General features: G+C 40.9%; 1 protein-coding gene across 1 annotated transcript; it reads left to right on the top strand.

Annotated features, from left to right (window-relative positions):
• The first annotated feature begins 1,547 nt into the window (after window positions 1-1,547).
• On the top strand, window positions 1,548-22,032 carry slc39a9 (solute carrier family 39 member 9). Its single transcript, XM_061893931.1, has 7 exons — window positions 1,548-2,006; window positions 5,584-5,692; window positions 11,449-11,655; window positions 11,737-11,805; window positions 18,850-18,935; window positions 19,021-19,155; window positions 21,220-22,032. Exons 1-7 carry the CDS (start codon window positions 1,911-1,913, stop codon window positions 21,451-21,453), a joined length of 936 nt encoding a protein of 311 aa, XP_061749915.1. The 5' UTR covers window positions 1,548-1,910; the 3' UTR covers window positions 21,454-22,032.
• Window positions 22,033-23,994: the final 1,962 nt, after the last annotated feature.

The raw sequence follows: 23,994 nt of genomic DNA on the forward strand, positions 1-23,994 counted from the left end.
GTTGGCCCCTCGTCACATCGCACTCCCAAGTTTCACTCTTGCTTTTTCTGAAGCATATTCTGCGTGTTTATGGTCTGTCCTACGCATTTTTCAAGTAAAAAAAATGTCTAAACCAGTGGTTCTCAAACTTTTAGTTTTTTTTACCACTTCTGTAAACATTTGGCTCTCCAAGCACCATTATAATGAGCAACAATTAAATACAGTAGCGTAGTAGGCCCAAGTATTCATCAAGGCAGAGCTGTGCAAAAAATTTAAACCGGAGGGGAGGCACATTGAGAAAAAAAAATGTATCTGGGGGGCCAAGGTGTATGTGTGTAAACACTATGTTCACATTTAACTGTAAAAGTCTGCTGTACAGTATGTGTGTTTGGGTCCTTTCTTTTTTAGGAACACTAATAGCAAAAGTCACAATGTCCCATGGAATTCTAAAAACGTTATGACAGACCCATCCATTTTCTACTGCTTATTCCCTTTGGGGTCGCGGGGGGCACTGGTGCCTATCCCAGCTACAATCTGGCGGAAGGCAGCGTACACTCTGGACAAGTCGCCACTTCATCGCAGGGCCAACACAGATAAGACAGACAAAATTTACACTCACATTCACGCCTATATATATATATATATATATATATATATATATATATACATATACAAATAATTGAGAAATTATGTATATATATATATACATATATGTACAAACAATTGAGAAATATATATTTATGTATACATATATATATTTTTATATGTGTATATATATATATATACACATACATATATATATATACACATACATATACATATATATATATATATACACATATAAATATATAAACAAATTGCAAAAGCTCAACCATAAAACATATTTTTTTTAATTTTTTTTTTTTAAAGGTTTATTTATAAATTTCAACAATTACAAACAGTAAGACAAACAACAATATACAACATTATAAAACATTATGAAAACAGTACAAAACAGCGCCAGGGGGTTGTAAGTTCAAAATAATAAAAAAAGAATACAAACATATATATATATAAATAATAAACAAAATGCAAAGCCGTAGGCTTATTCAGATTCATCAAACAACTTAAATTTGGAACACAGCATCATCGTTTTCACAGCTTTTTTGTTGTTAGAGGTAGAGAGCGTTTTAATGTAAAGTTCCAGATCTTTTTTAAAGGCACAAAAGATAGGACGGGTATTAAGAAACTTACATTTATGAATATAAAACTTAGCCAATAAAATAATGAGGTTGCAGGCCCAGGAAGCAATGACCAGTGACGACATGTCAGTGGCGTTTGCAGTCAATGATGCCGCCATCTGCTGGACTCATACAGAACTACAGGTAACGCGGTATCAAGTCAATCGGCAGGTGGTATTATTAAAATCTTTAATGGTTTTAAAAAAAAATGGTTTTATGCAACACGGCGTGGGATTTATTTTTACATTTTGGTAAAAAAAAAAAAAAGTAAATAAAAATACAACACCAAATATGCACTTTCTTGCCGCGTTCCACACGGTGACGTGGCAGGATACCACGTGACCCGGAAGTACCTCCTTCTGGCTCCTCTCTTTTAGCATGTTTGTTGTGTTTGCTGCGGCGGCTTCTTGTCTGAAATTGTCTCACATTTGTCCAACATTTGTCCCACACGGAGGCCATGAAGCGCGGCGTCGGCTGCTTGGACGGGAGCCTTGACGCCTTTCTTCCTCTCTCCTGTGTGACAACCGACACTTACTTAGCTTACTTAGCTTACTTAGCTTCCTTAGCTTCCTTAGCTTCATTAGCTTAGCTCGCCAGGCCGGCGCTCAAGTGGCCAACTTGCTGTTAAATTACTGCACTTGTCCAACATCCAACTAAACAACAACAGCGAGAAGAATCTAATCTGCTTTTAAGACGAACAGAAGTGCAGTGATGGAGGACTTCAGCTCCATCAGCCTGCTGTCTGTGGCCATGCTGGTGGGCTGCTACGTAGCTGGAACCATTCCTCTGGCAGTCAACTTCTCAGAGGCAAGTCCACTTTTAAACACTCTTATCTGGTCTTTTACACTCAATATCTTGTTGTCTTTTTCACTTGTTAGGATGACTTGTGTTGTTGTCTTTATCCACTTTTCATGATGACTTGATAGGTTGTAGTCTTTCTCACTTGTTATGATGACTTGATATCTTGTTGTCTTTCTCACTTGTTATGATGACTTGTGTTGTTGTCTTTATCCACTTTTCATGATGACTTGATATGTTGTTGTCTTTTTCACTTGTATGATGACTTATGCTGTTGTCTTTTTCACTTGTTATGATGACTTGATATGTTGTCTTTTTCACTTGTTATGATGACTTATGCTGTTGTCTTTTTCACTTGTTATGATGACTTGATATGTTGTCTTTTTCACTTGTTATGATCACTTATGTTGTTGTCTTTATCCACTTTTCATGATGACTTGATAGGTTGTAGTCTTTCTCACTTGTTATGATGACTTGATATGTTGTTGTCTTTCCACTTGTTATGATGACTTGATATGTTGTCTTTTTCACTTGTTATGATCACTTATATTGTTGTCTTTATCCACTTTTCATGATGACTTGATAGGTTGTAGTCTTTCTCACTTGTTATGATGACTTGATATGTTGTTGTCCTTTTCACTTGTGATCACTTATGTTGTTGTCTTTTTCCACTTGTTATGATCACTTGGTAGGTTGTAGTCTTTCTCACTTGTTATGATGACTTGATAGGTTGTTGTCTTTTTCACTTGTTATGATGACTTGATATGTTGTTGTCTTTTCCACTTGTTATGATGACTTGATATGTTGTCTTTTTCACTTGTTATGATCACTTATGTTGTTGTCTTTATCCACTTTTCATGATGACTTGATAGGTTGCAGTCTTTCTCACTTGTTATGATGACTTGATAGGTTGTAGTCTTTTTCACTTGTTATGATGACTTGATATCTTGTTGTCTTTCCACTTGTTATGATGACTTGATATGTTGTTGTCTTTCCACTTGTTATGATGACTTGATATGTTGTCTTTTTCACTTGTTATGATCACTTATGTTGTTGTCTTTATCCACTTTTCATGATGACTTGATAGGTTGTTGTCTTTCTCACTTGTTAGATTGACTTGATATGTTGTTGTCTTTCTCACTTGTTATGATGACTTGATATGTTGTTGTCTTTTTCCACTTGTTATGTTTGACTTGATAGGTTGTAGTCTTTCTCACTTGTTATGATGACTTGATAGGTTGTAGTCTTTTTCACTTGTAATGATGACTTGATATGTTGTTGTCTTTTTCACTTGTTATGATCACTTATGTTGTTGTCTTTATCCACTTTTCATGATGACTTGATAGGTTGTTGTCTTTCTCACTTGTTAGATTGACTTGATATGTTGTTGTCTTTCTCACTTGTTATGATGACTTGATATGTTGTTGTCTTTCTCACTTGTTATGATGACTTGATATGTTGTTGTCTTTCTCACTTGTTATGATGACTTGATAGGTTGTTGTCTTTTTCACTTGTTATGATGACTTGATAGGTTGTAGTCTTTTTCACTTGTTATGATGACTTGATATGTTGTTGTCTTTCTCACTTGTTATGATGACTTGATAGGTTGTAGTCTTTTTCACTTGTTATGATGACTTGATATGTTGTTGTCTTTTTCACTTAATATGATGACTTGATATGTTGTTGTCTTTTCCACTTGTTATGTTTGACTTGATTTTTTGTTGTCTGTGCACTTTTTCACTTGGTGCTTTCCAGTTTTATCACAACATTAATTTGAGTCTGCGTCTTATTGCTCTTTTATCCCGCACTACAACCATCAATCAATCAATGTTTACCTTATGTATAGCCTTAAGTCACCAGTGTCTCAAAGGGCTGCACAAGCCACAACGACATCCTGGGCTCAGATCACACATCAGGGCAAGGAAAAACTCAACCCAGTGGGATGACAATGACAAACATAATAGTGAGAGTCCAGTCCATAGTGGATCTAACATAATAGTGAGAGTCCAGTCCATAGTGGATCTAACATAATAGTGTGAGAGTCCAGTCCATAGTGGATCTAACATAATAGTGTGAGAGTCCAGTCCATAGTCTGTCAGTCTACCCCAGGGCAGCTTTGGCTACTGATGTAGCTTACCACCACCAGGTGTGAATGAATGTTGAGTCCCACTTCTCTGTGAGCGCTTTGAGTGTCTAGAAAAGCGTGATATAAATCTAAGTTATTATTATTATTATTATAGTGGATCTCACATAATAGTGAGAGTCCAGTCCATAGTGGATCTAACATAATAGTGTGAGAGTCCAGTCCATAGTGGATCTAACATAATAGTGAGAGTCCAGTCCATAGTGGATCTAACATAATAGTGAGAGTCCAGTCCATAGTGGATCCAACATAATAGTGAGAGTCCAGTCCATAGTGGATCCAACATAATAGTGAGAGTCCAGTTCATAGTGGATCTAACATAATAGTGACAGTCCAGTCCATAGTGGATCTAACATAATAGTGAGAGTCCAGTCCATAGTGGATCTAACATAATAGTGAGAGTCCAGTCCATAGTGGATCTAACATAATAGTGAGAGTCCAGTCCATAGTGGATCTAACATAATAGTGAGAGTCCAGTCCATAGTGGATCTAACATAATAGTGAGAGTCCAGTCCATAGTGGATCTAACATAATAGTGAGAGTCCAGTCCATAGTGGATCTAACATAATAGTGAGAGTCCAGTCCATAGTGGATCTAACATAATAGTGAGAGTCCAGTCCATAGTGGATCTAACATAATAGTGAGAGTCCAGTCCATAGTGGATCTAACATAATAGTGAGAGTCCAGTCCATAGTGGATCTAACATAATAGTGAGAGTCCAGTCCATAGTGGATCTAACATAATAGTGAGAGTCCAGTCCATAGTGGATCTAACATAATAGTGAGAGTCCACTCCATAGTGGGGCCAGCATGAGACCATCCCGAGCAGAGACAGGTCAGCAGGGCAGAGATGTCCCCAACTGATGCACAGATGAGCGATCCTGAGGTCCTGACTTCGGACAGCCAGCGCTTCATCCGTGGCCACTGAGCCTATTCCCCCCGTTCCAAGAAGGAGAGGGGGGCAGAGCAGAAAGGAAACGGCAGATCAACTGGTCTAAAAGAGGGGTCTATTTGAAGGCTAGAGTAGACAAATGAGTTTACAGATGGGACTTAAATGCTCCTACTGATATAACATCTCTAACTGTTACTTCTAGAACATTCCAGAGTACCGGAGCAGACTTTTTTTGGGCTCTGGGAATCACTAGTAAGCCAGAGTTCTTGGAACTAAGATTTCTCGCCGGGACATATGGTACAATACAAAACCGCAAGATAGGATGGAGTTTTATATATATATATATATATATATATATATATATATATATATATATATATATATACACAGTATAAGCGTAATATGATCAAACGTTCTTGTCAGAAGTCTTGCAGCCCCAACGAGTTAATGCAACAAAATTATGTTCTTATCTGTACTGTAAAGTTCAAATTTGAATGACAATAAAAGAAAGTCTAAGTGTAAATTAACAATGTGCGATGTTTCCACCACCAGGAGAAGCTGAAGCTGGTCACGGTGTTGGGAGCAGGACTTCTGTGCGGCACTGCCCTGGCCGTCATCATCCCTGAAGGCGTTCACGTTCTGTATGAGGAGATCCTGCAAGGTAAACACACCTGTGCCAGATGGCAGACAAAAAAACCCAGGAAATAGCCCAAAACACACATGTGCAGTGACTTAGTCCTGTGAGAGGCCAGGACTTTCTGAAAAATTAAAAATCTACCGCATTTTCCGGACTATAAACTGCACCGCTGATGACCAGGTCTGGTCAGGCCTGTTTTCATACAAAAGATGCTGCAGATTGTGCATTAAAGGGGTCATATTAGTTTTTTTCTAAATGCTAAAGACTTCCTTGTGGTCTACATAACATGTAATGGTGGTTCTCTGCTCAAAATGTTGCATACTGTATTTCCTTGAATTGCCGCCGGGTATATAGTATGTGCCTGCCTACAATTACTGCCGGGTCAAACCCGTTTCGCAAAATATTATTTTTATTAGCGCATGCCTAGAATTTCCGCCGGGTCAAACTCGTTTCGCCAAAATAATTAGCATACGCTTACAATTTCCACCGGGTCAAACTCGTCACGTCACGAGTGACACTTCACCTGTCATCATTTTCAAAATGGAGGAGGATGATTTCAGTCATTTGAAATCGCATAAAGGGAAGAAGATTAAGAGCTATTCAGTAGGATTTAAGGTCCAAGCTATTGAATATGCTAAAAAGAACAGTAAGCAGCTATGTTTTATTCATATACCGTAGCTGCGTGTGTCAAATATGAGTCATTAAATGACTCCCGCCTCCTGGTGGTAGAGGGCGCTAGTGATCCTTCTTGCGACTACTCGGCTGCAGAAGAAGTGACAACAAGCAGCAAGAGTGAGCAGCGATCCTTTAGTTTTTCCTCTCGCTTGCACTTTTAACATGGAGGATTATGTATATATATGTATATATATACATATATATGTATGTATATATATATATATACTGTATATATATATATGTATATGTATATAATATGTTAGTGGCAATTTGGTGGAAACCCTGATATGTTTCATTAATGTATAGTAAACATTGCCTAGCATTTTCTAATATTAGTTGCAGCAGGTTTTTCTTGGATTGAAAATGATTTAAAGCTTTAAATTAAGTCGTAATGGACACTTAAAGTGTGGTTGTATCACCACCAAAAAACAACAACCTTTTTAATGTCTTAGCTCTGTTTGTTGAAATCCTCATCATGCAGAATACTCCATTTACGTTGTGTGTTGTTGCGCCACATTTGTAAAACATCAAACAAATATTTGCTCTGTGATAGACAAGCACGTCAGCGTCGTTCTGCACGTGTGCAGGAAATCGACACATTGGGTTTGCGTCATGTGACTAAGCAAACAGAAGTGTATGTACAACACACACCAAAACATGTGCGGCGCAGCAGCTCTTAAAAGAAAATGTGGTGCATTCCAGACTGCGGTGAAGTCAGAAATATCACATTTTCTGCTACTTAAAGTGAAAGTACCAATGATTGTTAGTGTACGCTCTGAGATGTGTCGGTTGTGAGTTCAAACCCCGGCTGGGTTATACCAAAGACTATAAAGATGGGAGCCATTACCTCCCTGTTTGGCACCCAGCATCATGGGTTGGAATTGGGGGTTAAATCACCAAAAATAATTCCCGGGCGCAGCCACCGCTGCTGCTCACTGCTCCCCTCACCTCCCAGGGGGGTGAACAAGGGTGATGGGTCAAAAGCAGAGAATAATTTTGCCACACCTCGTGGGTTAGTACTAGGGAGGGGTACATTTGTGTGTGTTCATGTGGAAATTAGGGCTGCAACTAATGACTATTTTGGTAGTCAAATACTCATTGACCAGTTTAACGATTAATCAACTACTGTATTTTTCAGACCATAAGGCGCACTGGAATATAAGGGCAGTGCCGTTAAGCCGCTCTGTTTTCATCCAAAATGCGCATCGGATTATAGGGCTGGGCGATATATCGACATACTGGATATATCGCAGGTTTGTCTCTGTGCGATATAGAAAATGACTATATGGTGATATCGGAGTATACGTTCTCAAGCTGCTGACATTACACTGCATGCCTTTCCCACTCTCTCTTGTGTCTCCTTCTCACAGACAGCAATCGCACCTTCTTACATACGTCACATACTGTCACCTCATATGTCACATAGGTGTACGCCCTCGCGGAGCAGAGAGGTAGCAGCATGGGTAACATTAGCTGTGGTGCGAGTGGTAATACGAGAGAAAGGAGGTGCCAATCTGGTAACAAATGGAGGAAGAATTAATTCCCAAGAAAAACAGCAGGGGGTCCATCGTCTGGCGGTGGTTTGGCTTCAACCGGGAATATGTCGAACAGACAACCGTAATTTGTCAAGTGTGGGGCAAAAGCGTTGCTACAAAAAGTAGCATTACTGCTAATGTGTAGCATCATTTGAAAAGTCACCTGCTAGAGAATGAAGAGTGCTTACTCCGCATGTCAACATCTCCATTCAGTGCCACACCCACAAAATGCCAAAGCAACCATTTCCACATCAACACCATATGAAAAAAATAGTGAACTACAGAAGGAGATAACATCCGCAGGAACCTACCACATAGCAATTTGACTCATTTTTATTTGACAGTTATTGAAATATTTTGTGTGACATCATGCACAAAAGTGCACTTTATTTGTTTTAAACTATTGTAGTGGCGTTCTGTACAAAAAGTGCAATTTAGTGTTGTTTTGATATGTCATCTTAGTGACATCATGGACAAAAGTGCACTCATAGTTTGTTTTAAAATGTCTCTGACAATCTTGCACTTTCTGTTTTGAAATGACATGAATGTTTGTGCCACTGCTTAATATTTGTTTAATAAATACACTTTTAGCTGTGATTTCCCTCTCTGCATGAAAGTTTAAAAGTAGCATATATTAATGCAGTATGAAGAAGAATGTTTGAATGTGGACACATAGAATCATCATACTGCTGTGATTATATGCATCAAGTCTTCATTCAAGGCTAAGGCAAAATATGGAGATATATATGCTGTATCGTGACATGGCCTAAAAATATCCAGATATTTAAAAAAGGCCATATCGCCCAGCCCTACTTCAAGCCGCTTTCTGACAGTCTCCTCAGGATGAACCGTTTCGTGGGCAGTCTTCTTTACGTGGCTTTAATACAACAGTGTCTTCTTCCCGTCACACACAAGCTTTTGAACCCTTAAGTCTTGCTTTCTCCCGTGGCACGTTTACTTCCACGTGTGGCCATGAAGCGCCGACTCAGGGAGGGCACGTGACGTCCACTCGCCCTTAAAGGCCTACTGAAATGAGATGTTCTTATTTAAACGGGGATAGCAGGTCCATTCTATGTGTCATACTTCATCATTTCGCCATATTGTCATATTTTTGCTGAAAGGATTTAGTAGAGAACATCCACGATAAAGTTGGCAACTGGAGAAAAGCCTTGCTTCTACCGTAAGTCGCAGACGATGACGTCACATGTTGATTGCTCATCATATATTCACAGTGATTTTAATGGGAGACTCCAACATAATCAGCTATTCGGACCGAGAAAACGACAATTTCCCCGTTAATTTGAGCCAGGATGAAAGATTTGTGTTTGAGGATATTGATAGTGATGGAATAGAAAAGAAGAAAAAAACGTGATTGCAATCGCGTTGCATTGAGACGGATTCATATGTTTTTAGATAGATAGATAGATAGATAGATAGATAGTACTTTATTGATTCCTTCAGGAGAGTTCCTTCAGGAAAATTAAAATTCCAGCAGCAGTGTAGAGAGTTGAGATCCATCCATCCATCCATTTTCTACCGCTTATTCCCTTTTGGTGTCACGGGGGGCGCCGGCGCCTATCTCAGCTACACCCTGGACAAGTCGCCACCTCATCGCAGGGCCAACACAGAGACAGACAACATTCACACTCACATTCACACACTAGGGACCATTTAGTGTTGCCAATCAACCTATCCCCAGGTGCATGTCTTTGGAGGTGGGAGGAAGCCGGAGTACCCGGAGGGAACCCACGCATTCACGGGGAGAACATGCAAACTCCACACAGAAAGATCCCGAGCCTGGATTTGAACCCAGGACTGCAGGAACTTCTTATTGTGAGGCAGACGCACTTACCCCTCTGCCACCGTGAAGCCGAGTTGAGATCAATTTTAAATAAAAGTAAAAAGTAAATAATGGGGGTTTAGATGGAAACAAAATAGAGAAATATTACAATAAGAATAAAAAGCAACAATGGGAATAACAATATAACAGTAAAATAAGAATATAACAAGACAAAGTAGGCAGTAGTGACCATGTTATGAAAACTTATTGCACTGTTATTGTTTTGCATCCCCTGTCATCCTAGTACCCCCCCCCCCCCCCCACCCCCCGCCCCAGAGAGGAGTTGTACAGTCTAATGGCGTGTGGGACAAAGGAGTTTTTGAGTCTATTAGTCCTGCACTTGGGACTAAGCAGTCTAGAACTGAACAGGCTCCTCTGGCTACTGATAACACTATGCAGAGGGTGACTGGCATCATCCAGGATGCTCACTAGTTTGTCAACAGTCCTCTTCTCTGCCACCCTCACCAGTGAGTCCAGTTTCATTCCCATGTTAGAACCGGCCCGCCTGATCAGTTTCTCAAGTCTGGAGCTGTCCTTCTTAGATGTACTGCCCCCCCAGCACACTACCATGTAGAACAGAACACTGGCAACCACAGACTGGTAGTACATCCACAGGAGTTTTCTACAAATGTTGAAGGAGTGCAGTCTCCTGAGGAAGTACAGCCTGCTCTGTCCTTTCTTGTACTGGTGGTCCGTGTTGACAGTCCAGTCCAGCTTATTGTCCACCCAAACCCCGAGGTACTTGAATGAGTCCACGGTCTGTACCTCAACTCCCTGGATCACAATAGGTTGTGACCGTGGACTCGACCTCCCAAAGTCAATGACCAGCTCTTTGGTCTTTGATGGATTGAGCTGCAAGAGGTTCGTGTGGCACCAGACAACAAAGTCCCTCACCAGGTTCCGAAACTCCTCCTCTCTGCCGTCCCTGATGCACCCGACGATGGCTGTGTCATCCGCGTACTTCTGGAGGTGACACAGCTCTGAGTTGTAGCAGAAGTATGAGACATTTACTGGGATAATTCTGGGAAATCCCTTATCTTTCTATTGTGTTGCTAGTGTTTTAGTGAGTTTAACAGTACCTGATAGTCGGAAGTGTACGTCCACGGCCGGTGTTGACGCGCAGTGTCTCGGGGGAGTCGACGGCAGCTGTATGGGCGCCACAAGCTCAGCTGGTTTTCTGGTAGATGGCGACTTTTTAACCGCATTTTTCTCACCAAAACCTGCTGGTTGACATTCGGTTGGGATCCATGTTCGCTGTGATCCATAGGAAAGCTTCACCTCTGTGAATTTTAAACAAGGAATCACCGTGTGTTTGTGTGGCTAAAGGCTAAAGCTTCCCAACTCCATCGTTCTACTTTGACGTCTCCAATATTGATTGAACAAATTGCAAAAGATTCAGCAACACAGATGTCCAAAATACTGTGTAATTATGCCGTTAAAGCAGACAACTTTTAGCTGTGTGTGTGTGCAGCGCTCATATTCATAACAGCCCGTGACGTCACGCGTACACGTCATCATTGCACGACGTTTTGAAGAAAAAAATCCCGGGAGAATTAAAATTGCAATTTAGTAAACTAAAGCGGCCGTATTGGCATGTGTTGCAATGTTAATATTTCATCATTGATATATAAACTATCAGACTGCGTGGTCGCTAGTAGTGGGTCTCAGTAGGCCTTTAAGCGTGTATGTACTGTTTTGTCCTCTCTTGAGTTGTCCTCTTGTTCCTGCAGACGGGCACCACATTCCCAGCCAGGAGGGGGTGCTGGAGGTGTCGGAGCCAAAGGTCAAGGCGGAGGCGGTGCTGAGCGTGGACAACCACCATCACGAGCACGGCCATGAGCAGCTGCACGCCTGCATCGGCGTCTCTCTGGTGCTGGGCTTTGTCTTCATGCTGCTAGTGGACCAAATAGGCTCCTCCCACATGCACAGCGCTGAAGGTATGCACTCTTTGGGGGTAAAAAAGAAGAAAAAGGCATCAAGCGGAACTAAATCAACATTTTATTGTCGTCTGTCTGCAGATCCTGAGGCAGCAAGAGTCGCCTCCTCCAAGATTACAACCACTTTGGGTCTTGTTGTGCACGCTGCAGGTACGACAACGTGTGAAGCTGCTGGTTAGCAATAGTTATTCATTTTATAACGTGGAACGGAATGCAACTTTATTGTCATTGCACAACAAACTCCCTTCCTGTCTCTCATGGACACACACCTGTTGGTGTTAACTTTAGACTAGCGACTGTCAGGTTCAAACACTGATGACATCTTTTAAACAAGATAAGAAGCAAAGAATTTAACAGAGACAGAATTCAATTTGGCTTAATTGAGGAAAAACATGTCGACCTGTAACCTCTTACAGCAGGGGCCGGGAACCTTTTTGGCTGAGAGAGCCAAGAATCCAAATATTTTAAAATGTATTTCCATAAGAGCCATATAATATTTTTTTCAACACTCAACACAACTAAACGCGTGCATTTTTAAATAAGACCAACATTTCTAGAATACAATAGGTCTCTTATTATTTGTAATAACATTGTTATTCAGAAGCTAACTGTGGAGGGGGTGTGGCCTGCGGGCCTGCAGCATAGCGGGGTGTTCCACGACCGGACTCGAAATCAGCGACAGCTGCGTAGACGGCCCACCTGGGCCTTGTTATCTAAACACCTGCCGCTCGGTTATAAGCAGCAGCCAGGAGGAGAGACGGGGTTGGGGCTTGAGCCAGAGCGCGAGCGAGAACGAAAGAGAAAAAGACAATTGCTGGAAAGCAACTGAGAGACTTATTGAAAAATAAAACAATATTGTAACCCTGAAACAGCTCTCATGTCGGTGCTTGGTGGTCTGAAGAACCCCCAGGAGAGCAAGCCCCACACTAATCAATAATAAATACATAACTTCTTACCAGTAACGCAACTTCTTGATCAGGTGCGGTAGGAAATGGATGGATGGATTAAAAATGCATGAGAATGTTTTATATTTAGAACGTTATTTTTAACACTGTGATTACAAGTGGAATTATTCATTACTTATCGTGTTAAGCAATGTCAGCTCAGATTTATCGGTGAGCCAGATGCAGTCATCAAAAGAGCCACATCTGGCTCCCGAGCCATAGGTTCCCTACCCCTGCCTTACAGTGTCACCCACGCTCTGGTGAAAGATTGTATTTCTCCCCTTTTATTTGGACTTTCTCTGACCACATGTCAACAGCTGTTCCTAAGGGACGAGGGCTGATACAGTTCACAGAAAAGGTCGTAAAACAGTTCAAAGAAGAGGTTCGTAAAAGAGTTTTTAAAAAAAAAAGAGGTCGCCTGGAGGGGAGTTTGGTCCTGCTTCCTCTTCGCTTTTGTAGTTCTTGGGTCAGACAATATCTTTTTGTTGATTACAATACATGAAAGAAAACAGAAATACCTTCATGTTGCCTCCCCCCATACTCAGTGGAGTTTTACGAGCCTTACTCTTGGTAGGATTCAAAGACAGCTTTTGGTCTTCTCGCCAAGAACTCATTTCAAACAAAAAGTTTTTGTGATAACTTAGATAAAATTATTCTAACACGAATGCACGACATCAAGGCCGCGGAATAGAGACCCGCGGCAGGCTTACACATACACATGCATCCACCAAAAATATACGGCACACAAATGCTTGGGCATTTTGTTGGTATGTCACCGGCCGGAGATGTTGACATGCAGAGTTTCAAGCACTCTTCATCCTCTTGATTGATTGATACTTTTATTAGTAGATTGCACAGTTCAGTACATATTCCGTACAATTGACCACTAAATGGTAACACCCCAATAAGTTTTTCAACTTGTTTAAGTCGGGGTCCACGTTAATCAATTCATGTTAGCGGGTGACTTCAAATAATGCTACAAATTAGCAGTTGGTGCTACTTTTTGTAACGACGCTTTTGCCGCATACTTGACATATTACAATTGTCTGTTTGACATCTTCCCGCTTGAAGCCAAACCACCGCCAGACGATGTTTTTCTCAGGAATTCTTCCTTCATTTGTTACCAGATTAGCACCTTCTTTCTCTCGTATTACCACTCACACCACTCCGCTAGCATCACAGCTAATGTTACCATGCTGCTACCTCTCTGCTGAGCGAAGGCGTACGTATGTGACGCATGTGCGCTTGTTTTAAGTCTCTGTGAGAAGGAGAGACAAGAAAGAGTGGGAAGAGACTGTAGTGTAATGCCTGCGGTTAAAAGCAACTTCAATATCACGATATAGTTATTTTCTATATCGCACATTGACAAACCTGCGATATTACCAGTATAGTCCATATATCGCCCAGCCCTATTTTTAGGGTAAGTAACATTTGTTTGGGAAAATGTGTCGATGTCCTCAATGGAAAAAAATTGCACGACTCCCCCCACATTCTCCCAAAAGTCCAAGGTGTACCCAGCAAACGTTCCGTCATGAAGGGTAGATTCCACTGAACCCGAGCATCTGGTCAAGAAGATCTTGTCAATTTCCATTGTTTAGATTTTGGAAAGCAGTGCAAAAAGTGGTTTGAGGTAAGACAAGACGAGACAAACAAACAAAAGCAGGGAAGATAAGGGAGAGGGGATAGAAGTGTCCACCTGTGTTGAGAGCCAAGAGCTGAACCTAGTGGTTAGAGTGTCCGCCCTGAGATGGGTAGGTTGGGAGTTCAAACCCCGGCCGAGTCATACCAAAGACTATAAAAAAGGGAGCCATTACCTCCCTGCTTAGCACTCAGCATCTAAAGTTGGAATTGGGGGTTAAATCACCAAAAATGATTCCCGGGAGCTGCACTGCTGCTGCTCACTGCTCCCCTCACCTCCCAGGGGGTGATCAAGGGGATGGGTCAAATGCAGAGGACCAATTCACCACACCTAGTGTGTGTGTGACCATCATTGCTACTTTAACTTGAACATGTATAACATCATGTATAGTGAGTCCATTTGTGAAAGTCCTCGTTAGTAATAAACACTTAATGACATGCAGCACAGGCCACAAGTTTGGACACACCTTCTAATTCAATGTTTTTTCTTTATTTTCATGACTATTTACATCAGGGGTGTCAAACTCAAATACAGAGTGGGCCAAAATTTTAAACGGAACAAAGCCGTGGGCCAAGGTTGAACAAATTAACCTTTTAATAGGGACCCAGACAAGTTTTGCATTAAATATTGAACAAGCAAGGCTTATATAACTTAAATGACATGCAAAATCCAGTTTCAAATAATAATAATAATTAAAAGAATATCAATGGCATATCAAATAAAATTTCAATAAAAATTGTATGCCTTTTTTTCTATTTGCAATCTTCTGAGGTAGATATCAATTTTTTTCCACAGGCTAATAATACATTTGAAAATAAAATAACAATAATGAATGAACCAAACATTCAAGCCTTGAAGTATCAAGAGAAAATGCATGAATAAAATGTTTATTATTGGTCAGTTTGCTGGAAGTTTCCCGGAAGAGTTAGTGCTGCAAGGGGTTCTGGGCATTCGTTCTGTTGTGTTACGGTGCGGATGTTCACCTGAAATGTGTTGGTCATTCTTATTTGGTGTGGGTTCACAGTGTGGCGCATATTTGTAACAGTGCTAAAGTTGTTTATACGGCCACCTTCAGTGTGACCTGTATGGCTGTTGACCAAGTATGCCTTGCATTCACTTGTGCGTGTGTGTGTGTAAAAGCCACAAATATTATGTGACACGCTGTTAGTATGGAGGAAAAGCGGACGTGACGACAGGTTGTAGAGAACACTAAAGGCAGTGCTTTAAATGCACGCCCCCAATATAAATGTCCAGGTGGAAATCGGTAGAAATTCAGGAGAATGGTTTCCCCGGGAGATTTTCGGGAGGGGCACTGAACTTCGGGAGTCTACCGGGAAAATTAGGAGGGTTGGCAAGTATGAGTATTAGCGGTGAATGCTGTATAACACCGGCGGGCCAGCTCTAAATCTAAATTGATATTGCCTCAAGGGCCAGAGTTTGACACCCATGATTTACATTGTAGATTGTCTCACCAAAACTATGAATGAACACACGTGGAGTTATGTACTTCACAAAAAAAGATCAAAGAATTGAAAACATGTTTTATATTCTACTTTCTTCAAAATAGCCACCCTTTGCTCTGATTACGACATTAGATTAGATTAGATTAGATAGTACTTTATTCATTCCGTCAGGAGAGTTCCTTCAGGAAAATTACAATTTTCAGCACAATCCCATTCAACATCACACAAACATTACAGGGAGACAGAACAGGATCGCTGACGGGTCTGCCGGCTTCCAGCGCCCCTTACAAAAAAAGATGAAATACAGGTAAACAGGGGGGCGGGGGGAGATAGAAGATTAAAATGAAATAAAAAAATCGGTCTTAGCCTGGGCCTTGGAGGGGGGGGGGGGGGGTGCAGACTGAGGCCAAGGGAAAAAAAACAAAAACAAAAAAAACAAAAAAAACACTCTTAGCATTCTCTCCATGAGCTTCAAGAGGTAGTCACCTAAAATGGTTTTCACCTCACAAATCAAATCAAATCAACTTTATTTATAAAGCACATTTAAAGTAGGGATGCACTGATTAATCGGTAACCGAATATATTCGGACGAATATGGCAAAAAAAGCCACATTCGGCCTTCGGTGGAATGAGTTAAAAACAAGGCCGAATAGTGGCGTGTGACGCAATTTTTTGACGCGGTGACGTTGGGATATGTTGTGTACCTGTATAAGTGTATGAGGTTACAAGCACACACTTAATTGAGATTTAGTGGGGCTTCTGTTTACATTATTAGCCTGTTGTGTAGGCTACCTGTATAAGTGTATGAGGTTACAAGCACACACTTAATTGAGATTTAGTGGGGCCTCTGTTTACATTATTAGCCTGTTGTGTAGGCTACCTGTATAAGTGTATGAGGTTACAAGCACACACTTAATTGAGATTTAGTGGGGCCTCTGTTTACATTATTAGCCTGTTGTGTAGGCTACCTGTATAAGTGTATGAGGTTACAAGCACACACTTAATTGAGATTTAGTGGGGCCTCTGTTTACATTATTAGCCTGTTGTGTAGGCTACCTGTATAAGTGTATGAGGTTACAAGCACACACTTATTGAGATTTAATGGGGCCTCTGTTTACATTATTAGCCTGTTGTGTAGGCTACCTGTATAAGTGTATGAGGTTACAAGCACACACTTATTGAGATTTAGTGGGGCCTCTGTTTACATTATTAGCCTGTTGTGTAGGCTACCTGTATAAGTGTATGAGGTTACAAGCACACACTTATTGAGATTTAGTGGGGCCTCTGTTTACATTATTAGCCTGTTGTGTAGGCTACCTGTATAAGTGTATGAGGTTACAAGCACACACTTAATGAGATTTACTTGAGCCTTCTGTTTACATTATTAGCATATCTACTGTGGCTAAGCAGACTTTTGCCAAAAGGACAATAATTCATTTGTTGTGGGTTTATCCACTTTAATGCACTTTATTTTTTTTTGGAATGCATGTTTTGTTTGAAGGCCTAATATAAATGAAAAACTTTGTGCTTTTTTTGAAAAGAAAGGCTACTGGAATATTTAAAAAATTTCAATATTCAATAAAAAAATTACTTTATTTGAAAAACATGTCTAAATATTTATTCTAGGCTATTTATGCAATATTAAAAAAATTGTGAAAAACTGCATTCATTATTCGGTATTCGGCCTTCGGCCAAGCGTTTAAGTTTTATTCGGCTTCGGCCACAAATTTTCATTTCGGTGCATCCCTAATTTAAAGTTTACCAAAGGGGTAGCCAAAGTGCTGTACAATAGGCAGGTTAAAAGAAAACACAAGGAAAACGAGCAAACACAGCACGATAAAAAAATAAATAAGGTGTGTCTTATCTGGGTTGATTAGTGGAATTTGTTGCTTTATCAATGGGATCATCAGTTGTGTTGTGAATGAGGTGTGAGACATCAAACTTTTGGCCTCTCCTGTATATAACATGATGTATAGCAGGGGTGCCCATTACGTGGATCGCGAGCTACCAGTCGACCGCGGGGGGTGTGTCAGTCGATCTCCAGCCAGGCTTTTAAAAAAAAATAGACCTAAAAATGAGTGATCATCAATCTTCACCAAGACGTCACTTAAATGACATTCACGGTACCGGAGGGTCTTGTGAGATGACGCTGGCTGCTGCAAGATCATTATTATGAAAATATGACCGAGAGGAAGGCCAGAAACACTTTTTATTTCAACAGACTCTCGCGCCGTACCTTCCGTCAAAACTCTAAAGGCCGACTGCACATTTCCTATCTTCACAATAAAAGCCCTGCTTCATGCTGCCTGCGCTAACTAAATACAGAGTCTCGGAAAGCTGGCGTGCACAAGTGATCCCTCAGAAAGCTGGCGTGCACATCACTTGTGCACGCCAGCTTTCCAAGACTCTTATTTTGTTAGCGCAGGCAGCATGAAGCAGGGCTTTTATTGTGAAGATAGGAAATGTGCAGTCGGCCTTTAGAGTTTTGACGGAAGGGACAGCGTGAAAGTCTGTTGAAATAAAAAGTGTTTCTCGCCTTCCTCTCTGTCATTTTTTCATAATAATGAACTGGCAGCAGCCAGCGTCATCTCACAAAACCCTCGGGTGCCGTGAATGTCAATCAAGCAAGCTACGGAATTTGCCGCCAATGTTTTTCTTGTAAAGTGTATGGAAGCTGGATGAATTAGATGCCAAAAACCAACCACTTTCATGTGGTATTGTACAGAAAGGACCACTTTTTTTCTCCTCCATTTGAAAATGTGGGCGTTATCATCATTACTGTCTGATTCCAATCAATGCAAGTCATCAGAATCAGGTAATACACCAACTTATATTCTTGTCTTCGTGAAAGAAAGACATCTATATGTGTTACACATGCTTGTATTATCATTAAACACATTTAACTTGTTTACAAAAATGTCTCTTTCATAAATAAATAAATATAAATGATATATATAAATGAGGTAGATCCCCTCGAGTTGGTCAATTGAAAAGTAGCTCGCCTGCAGAAAAAGTGTGGGCACCCCTGATGTATAGTCACAAGTTTAGACACACTTTCTCAAGCAATTGAATGAGAAAGTGTGTCTAAACTTCTGCCTCTTACTGTAAGTCATAAATAATATGTTTTTTTTTTTTATGTTGACACCAGCTGACGGTGTGGCCCTCGGAGCCGCCGCCTCCACCTCCCAAACTAGCGTCCAGCTCATCGTCTTTGTTGCCATCATGCTACACAAGGTAAGCCACACCAATGCGTTGGTGCCGTGTTGCACGCTGGGAACTTCCCAAGGAACCTAAAGACACAATTTGTACTGTTCTGCAGGCACCCGCTGCCTTTGGCTTGGTCTCCTTCCTGATGCACGCCGGGCTGGAGAGGAACCGCATCCGCAAGCACCTGCTGGTGTTTGCCCTGGCCGCGCCCGTCCTGGCCATGCTCACCTTTGTCGGCCTCAGTCAGGTACTCGCTGACACATGAAACTTATTTATTATTATTTGATAACATCAACATTGGGTCACACTTCAAACAATACTTTGTCAAGTAGTTTTGGTGTAGTAATATTCTGACAATAGTAAACTATAGTAATAGTTATAGTAGTCAAGTATGGAACAACTGCAGCCCTCCAGGTCAATTCAAAATGTTATAAAGCTCAAAGCTGAATATTTCATACATTGTTTTAGTGTATGTGTGTCCAATGCATGTACAAACCCCGTTTCCATATGAGTTGGGACATTGTGTTAGATGTAAATATAAACAGAATACAATGATTTGCAAATCCTTTTCAAGCCATATTCAGTTGAATATGCTACAAAGACAACATATTTGATGTTCAAACTCATAAACATTTAATTTGTTTTGCAAATAATCATTAACTTTAGAATTTGATGCCAGCAACACGTGACAAAGAAGTTGGGAAAGGTGGCGATAAACACTGATAAAGTTGTGGAATGCTCATCACACACTTATTTGGAACATCCCACAGGTGTGCAGGCTAATTGGGAACAGGTGGGTGCCATGATTGGCTATAAAAACAGCTTCCCAAAAAATGCTCAGTCTTTCACAAGAAAGGATGGGGCGAGGTACACCCCTTTGTCCACAACTGTGTGAGCAAATAGTCAAACAGTTTAAGAACAACCTTTCTCAAAGTGACATTGCAAGAAATTTAGGGATTTCAACATCTACGCTCCATAATATCATCAAAAGGTTCAGAGAATCTGGAGAAATCACTCCACGTAAGCGGCATGGCCGGAAACCAACATTGAATGACCGTGACCTTCCATCCCTTATCAAAAACCGCCATCAATCTCTAAAGGATATCTCCACATGGGCTCAAGGACACTTCAGAAAACCACTGTCACTAAATACAGTTGGTCGCTACATCTGTAAGTGCAAGTTAAAGCTCTACTATGCAAAGCGAAAGCCATTTATCAACAACATCCAGAAACGCCGCCGGCTTCTCTGGGCCTGAGATCATCTAAGATGGACTGATGCAAAGTGGAAAAGTGTTCTGTGGTCTGACGAGTCCACATTCCAAATTGTTTTTGGAAATATTCTACATTGTGTCATCCGGACCAAAGGGGAAGCGAACCAACCAGACTGTTATCCACGCAAAGTGTAAAAGCCAACATGTGTGATGGTATGGGGGTGCATTAGTGCCCAAGGCATGGGTAACTTACACATCTGTGAAGGCACCATTAATGCTGAAAGGTACATACAGGTTTTGGAACAACATATGCTGCCATCTAAGTGCCATGTTTTTCATGGACGCCCCTGCTTATTTCAGTGAGACAATGCCAAGCCACATTGAGCACGTGTTACAACAGCGTGGCTTCGTAAAAAAAGAGTGCGGGTACTTTCCTGGCCCGCCTGCAGTCCAGACCTGTCTCCCATGGAAAATGTGTGAAGCGTAAAATTTGACAACAAGACCCCGGACTGTTGAAGGACTGAAGCTCTACATAAAACAAGAATGGGAAATAATTCCACTTTCAAAGCTTCAACAATTAGTTTCCTCAGTTCCCAAACGTTTATTGAGTGTTGTTAAAAGAAAAGGTGATGTAACACAGTGGTGAACATGCCCTTTCCCAACTACTTTGGCACGTGTTGCAGCCATGAAATTCTAACTTAATTATTATTTATAAAACCAACATAAAAACATTATAAAAATAAATCTGATTAAAAACGATTTTAAAGGGTAAAACCAATTAAAACAACAAATAGAAATCAATATTTTAAAAACACAGAGAACCACAGAGGACATGACACTTCATTTTACGCACTATGGCATTTTTAGCAAGCGTTTTTTTTGCAATAATATGGTAGCATGGCCTTAATACTGTACCGTAAAATTTGGTACCGTTGCATCTCCAGCATGCATGACTGTGTCATGTGTGCATGTCCTCATTTTTTTATGTTTGATCCGAGAGCTTTCAGCTTGGATGTCAAACGTTAATGATTGATTGATTGATTGATGGATGGACATGTAAGTGCTGCATGACAGCAGTTGTTTTCTCTTCCCTCGCACAGAGCAGCAAAGAAGCCTTGTCCGACATCAACGCCACGGGCGTGGCCATGCTCTTCTCGGCCGGCACCTTCCTGTACGTGGCCACCGTCCACGTCCTCCCTGAGGTAGGCGGCGGGGGCCACAGCCACGCGGCGGCGGGGGGGAATGGAGGCAAAGGACTGAGTAAGGTGGAAGTGGGAGCGCTGGTGCTGGGCTGCCTGATCCCGCTGCTGCTCTCAGTGGGTCACCATCATTAGACCCAGACAGGAAGTGCCAGCAGAGACAGTCCTCATGTCTTTTTTAAACATAATGTACAGTTAGCAACATGTCGAGTGACTTGAAGTGCCATATTGGATAGTTGACAGTCACTCCTGGTGGGACCTCGTCATTGGTCGAACTCGCTTCGACGCGATACATCCACTTCCTGTTTCTCTTTGGAAGTTTGCACAGACTCAAGATTTTTTTTTTTTTTTTTTTTTTTTAAAGGTTGTTTAAACTCGCAAAGTTTTGGGACCACATAGTAGTCAGGAGGAGGGGCTAGTCATGTGGCCACCTCCTGGACATCTTATGTCTATTTTAGTTGATGGCTTTTTTTTCTTTTGTTTTTTCAAATGTTTTAATACTTGATTTACTTTAATTTCATTTTTTTTATCCCCCCCAATAAAGGGAACTTTGTCATATTTAAGTAGGACAGGTCACTTCCTGTCGCCATGTGACATCAAATTGATTGACGTCATCTGATAATGTTTAAAACCTCAGTTCCACTCAGATTAGCTTAACTCTGTATCTGTAAAAAAAAAAAAGAAACTTCTCTCACATTAAATATAAAAACAAAAGTTGCTTCTTATTGATGAACTTAAACAGAAAATGTTGCGAGGTTAGTTTTGTTTTTATTTGTATTTCTTATTCTACGTCTGTCGTGCTTTATTTTTTGCTTTATTACACATTCAGTCTCCATATGAGTTGGGAAATTGTGTTAGATGTAAATATAAACAGAATACAATGATTTGCAAATCCTTTTCAAGCCATATTCAGTTGAATATGCTACAAAGACAACATATTTCATGTTCAAACTCATACACTTTATTTTTTTTTGCAAGTAATGATTAACTTAGAATTTGATGGCTGCAACATGTGCCTTAGTAGTTGGGAAAGGGCATGTTCACCACTGTGTTACATCACCTTTTCTTTTAACAACCGGATGACACAATGTTGAATATTTCCAGAAACAATTTGAAATGTGGACTCGTCAACCCACAGAGCACTTTTCCACTTTGCATCAGTCCATCTTAGATGATCTCGGGCCCAGAGAAGCTGGCGGTGTTTCTGGATGTTGTTGATAAATGGCTTTTGCTTTGCATAGTAGAGCTTTTACTTTCACTCACAGATGTAGCGACCAACTGTATCTAGTGACAGTGGTTTTCTGAAGTGTTCCTGAGCCCATGTGGTGATATCCTTTAGAGATTGATGTCACTTTGATGTTGATGCCGCTTACGTGGAGTGATTTCTCCAGATTCTCCGAACCTTTTGATGATATTATGGAGCGTAGATGTTGAAATCCCTAAATTTCTTGCAATGTCACTTTGAGAAAGGTTGTTCTTAAACTGTTTGACTATTTGCTCACACAGTTGTGGACAAAGGGGTGTACCTCGCCCCATCCTTTCTTGTGAAAGACTGAGCATTTTTTGGGAAGCTGTTTTTATAGCCAATCATGGCACCCACCTGTTCCCAATTAGCCTGCACACCTGTGGGATGTTCCAAAAAAGTTTATTAGTTTGAACATCAAATATGTTGTCTTTGTAGCATATTCAACTGAATATGGCTTGAAAAGGATTTGCAAATCATTGTATTCTGTTTATATTTACATCTAACACAATTTCCCAACTCATATGGAAACGGGGTTTGTATGCTGAGATAGGCTCCAGCACTCCCCGCATCTGCGGTCCCCTCCAAGGTTTCTCGTTGTCATCCCATCGGGTTGAGTTTTTCCTTGCCCTGATGTGGGATCTGAGCCCAGGATGTGGTTGTGGTTTGTGCAGCCCTTTGAGACTCGTGATTGATTGATTGATGGACTATGTCCACGTGTCTAATGGTGTCTGGTGAAGCAACACGCTCTAAAAGCACATGACGTGTTTCTCTGGAGCTCAAAAAAGGTGATAACCGGTCAGAGGTCAGAGGTCAGTTATGTATTTGCAAAAGCGCTCTGACCTTTGACATGACTTGACATCACGTGGTGTAAAAAGCTGCTTTGCTTGATAGTTTGGAGCAAATCCACTTTCAGCTGGGATCTATGACGTCTGGTCACTCATGTTCTCTCTCTCTCTCTCGCTCACAATTAAACCTGTCGCTCTTGCTTTAAGTCACGTGCCGTTGCCCTGGCAACCCATGATGGGAACAAGAGGAGGGGGCTAAAAGCTCTTAATGTCTTTAAAGCTCAACTGTTATAAGCTTTTTAATCTCAAACATGTTCTCACAGATGTTCTCAAATGATTTTCACACGTTTTCCCATCAAACATGTTCTCACAGATGTTCTCACTGATGTTCTCAAATGATTTTCACACATGTTCTCACACATGTTTTCCCGTCAAACACTTTCTTACTTGTGTGTTTAGTAGCTCTGTCTTCTCTAATATGTTTTCATCTCTTCTCATCTCCGTTACAAACTATGTTCTCACTTGTAAAAGACATTTTTGACTGTTCCCATCCATATTCTTGACCCACATTTTAATGTTCTCACATGTTTTAAATGTTCCCCCCACAGGTTCTGACCCACGTTTTCACTCCTTCTCATGTTTTGA

This window comes from Nerophis ophidion, linkage group LG03, assembly GCF_033978795.1.
Source record: "Nerophis ophidion isolate RoL-2023_Sa linkage group LG03, RoL_Noph_v1.0, whole genome shotgun sequence".
Lineage (NCBI taxonomy): Eukaryota > Metazoa > Chordata > Actinopteri > Syngnathiformes > Syngnathidae > Nerophis > Nerophis ophidion.

Coding starts and splice junctions, on each gene's coding strand:
- slc39a9 (XM_061893931.1), top strand. CDS start 1,911: ATGGAGGACTTCAGCTCCATCAGCCTGCTGTCTGTGGCCATGCTGGTG. Junction 18,936..19,020: donor TTGCCATCATGCTACACAAG/GTAAGCCACACC, acceptor ACTGTTCTGCAG/GCACCCGCTGCCTTTGGCTT. Junction 19,156..21,219: donor CCTTTGTCGGCCTCAGTCAG/GTACTCGCTGAC, acceptor TCCCTCGCACAG/AGCAGCAAAGAAGCCTTGTC.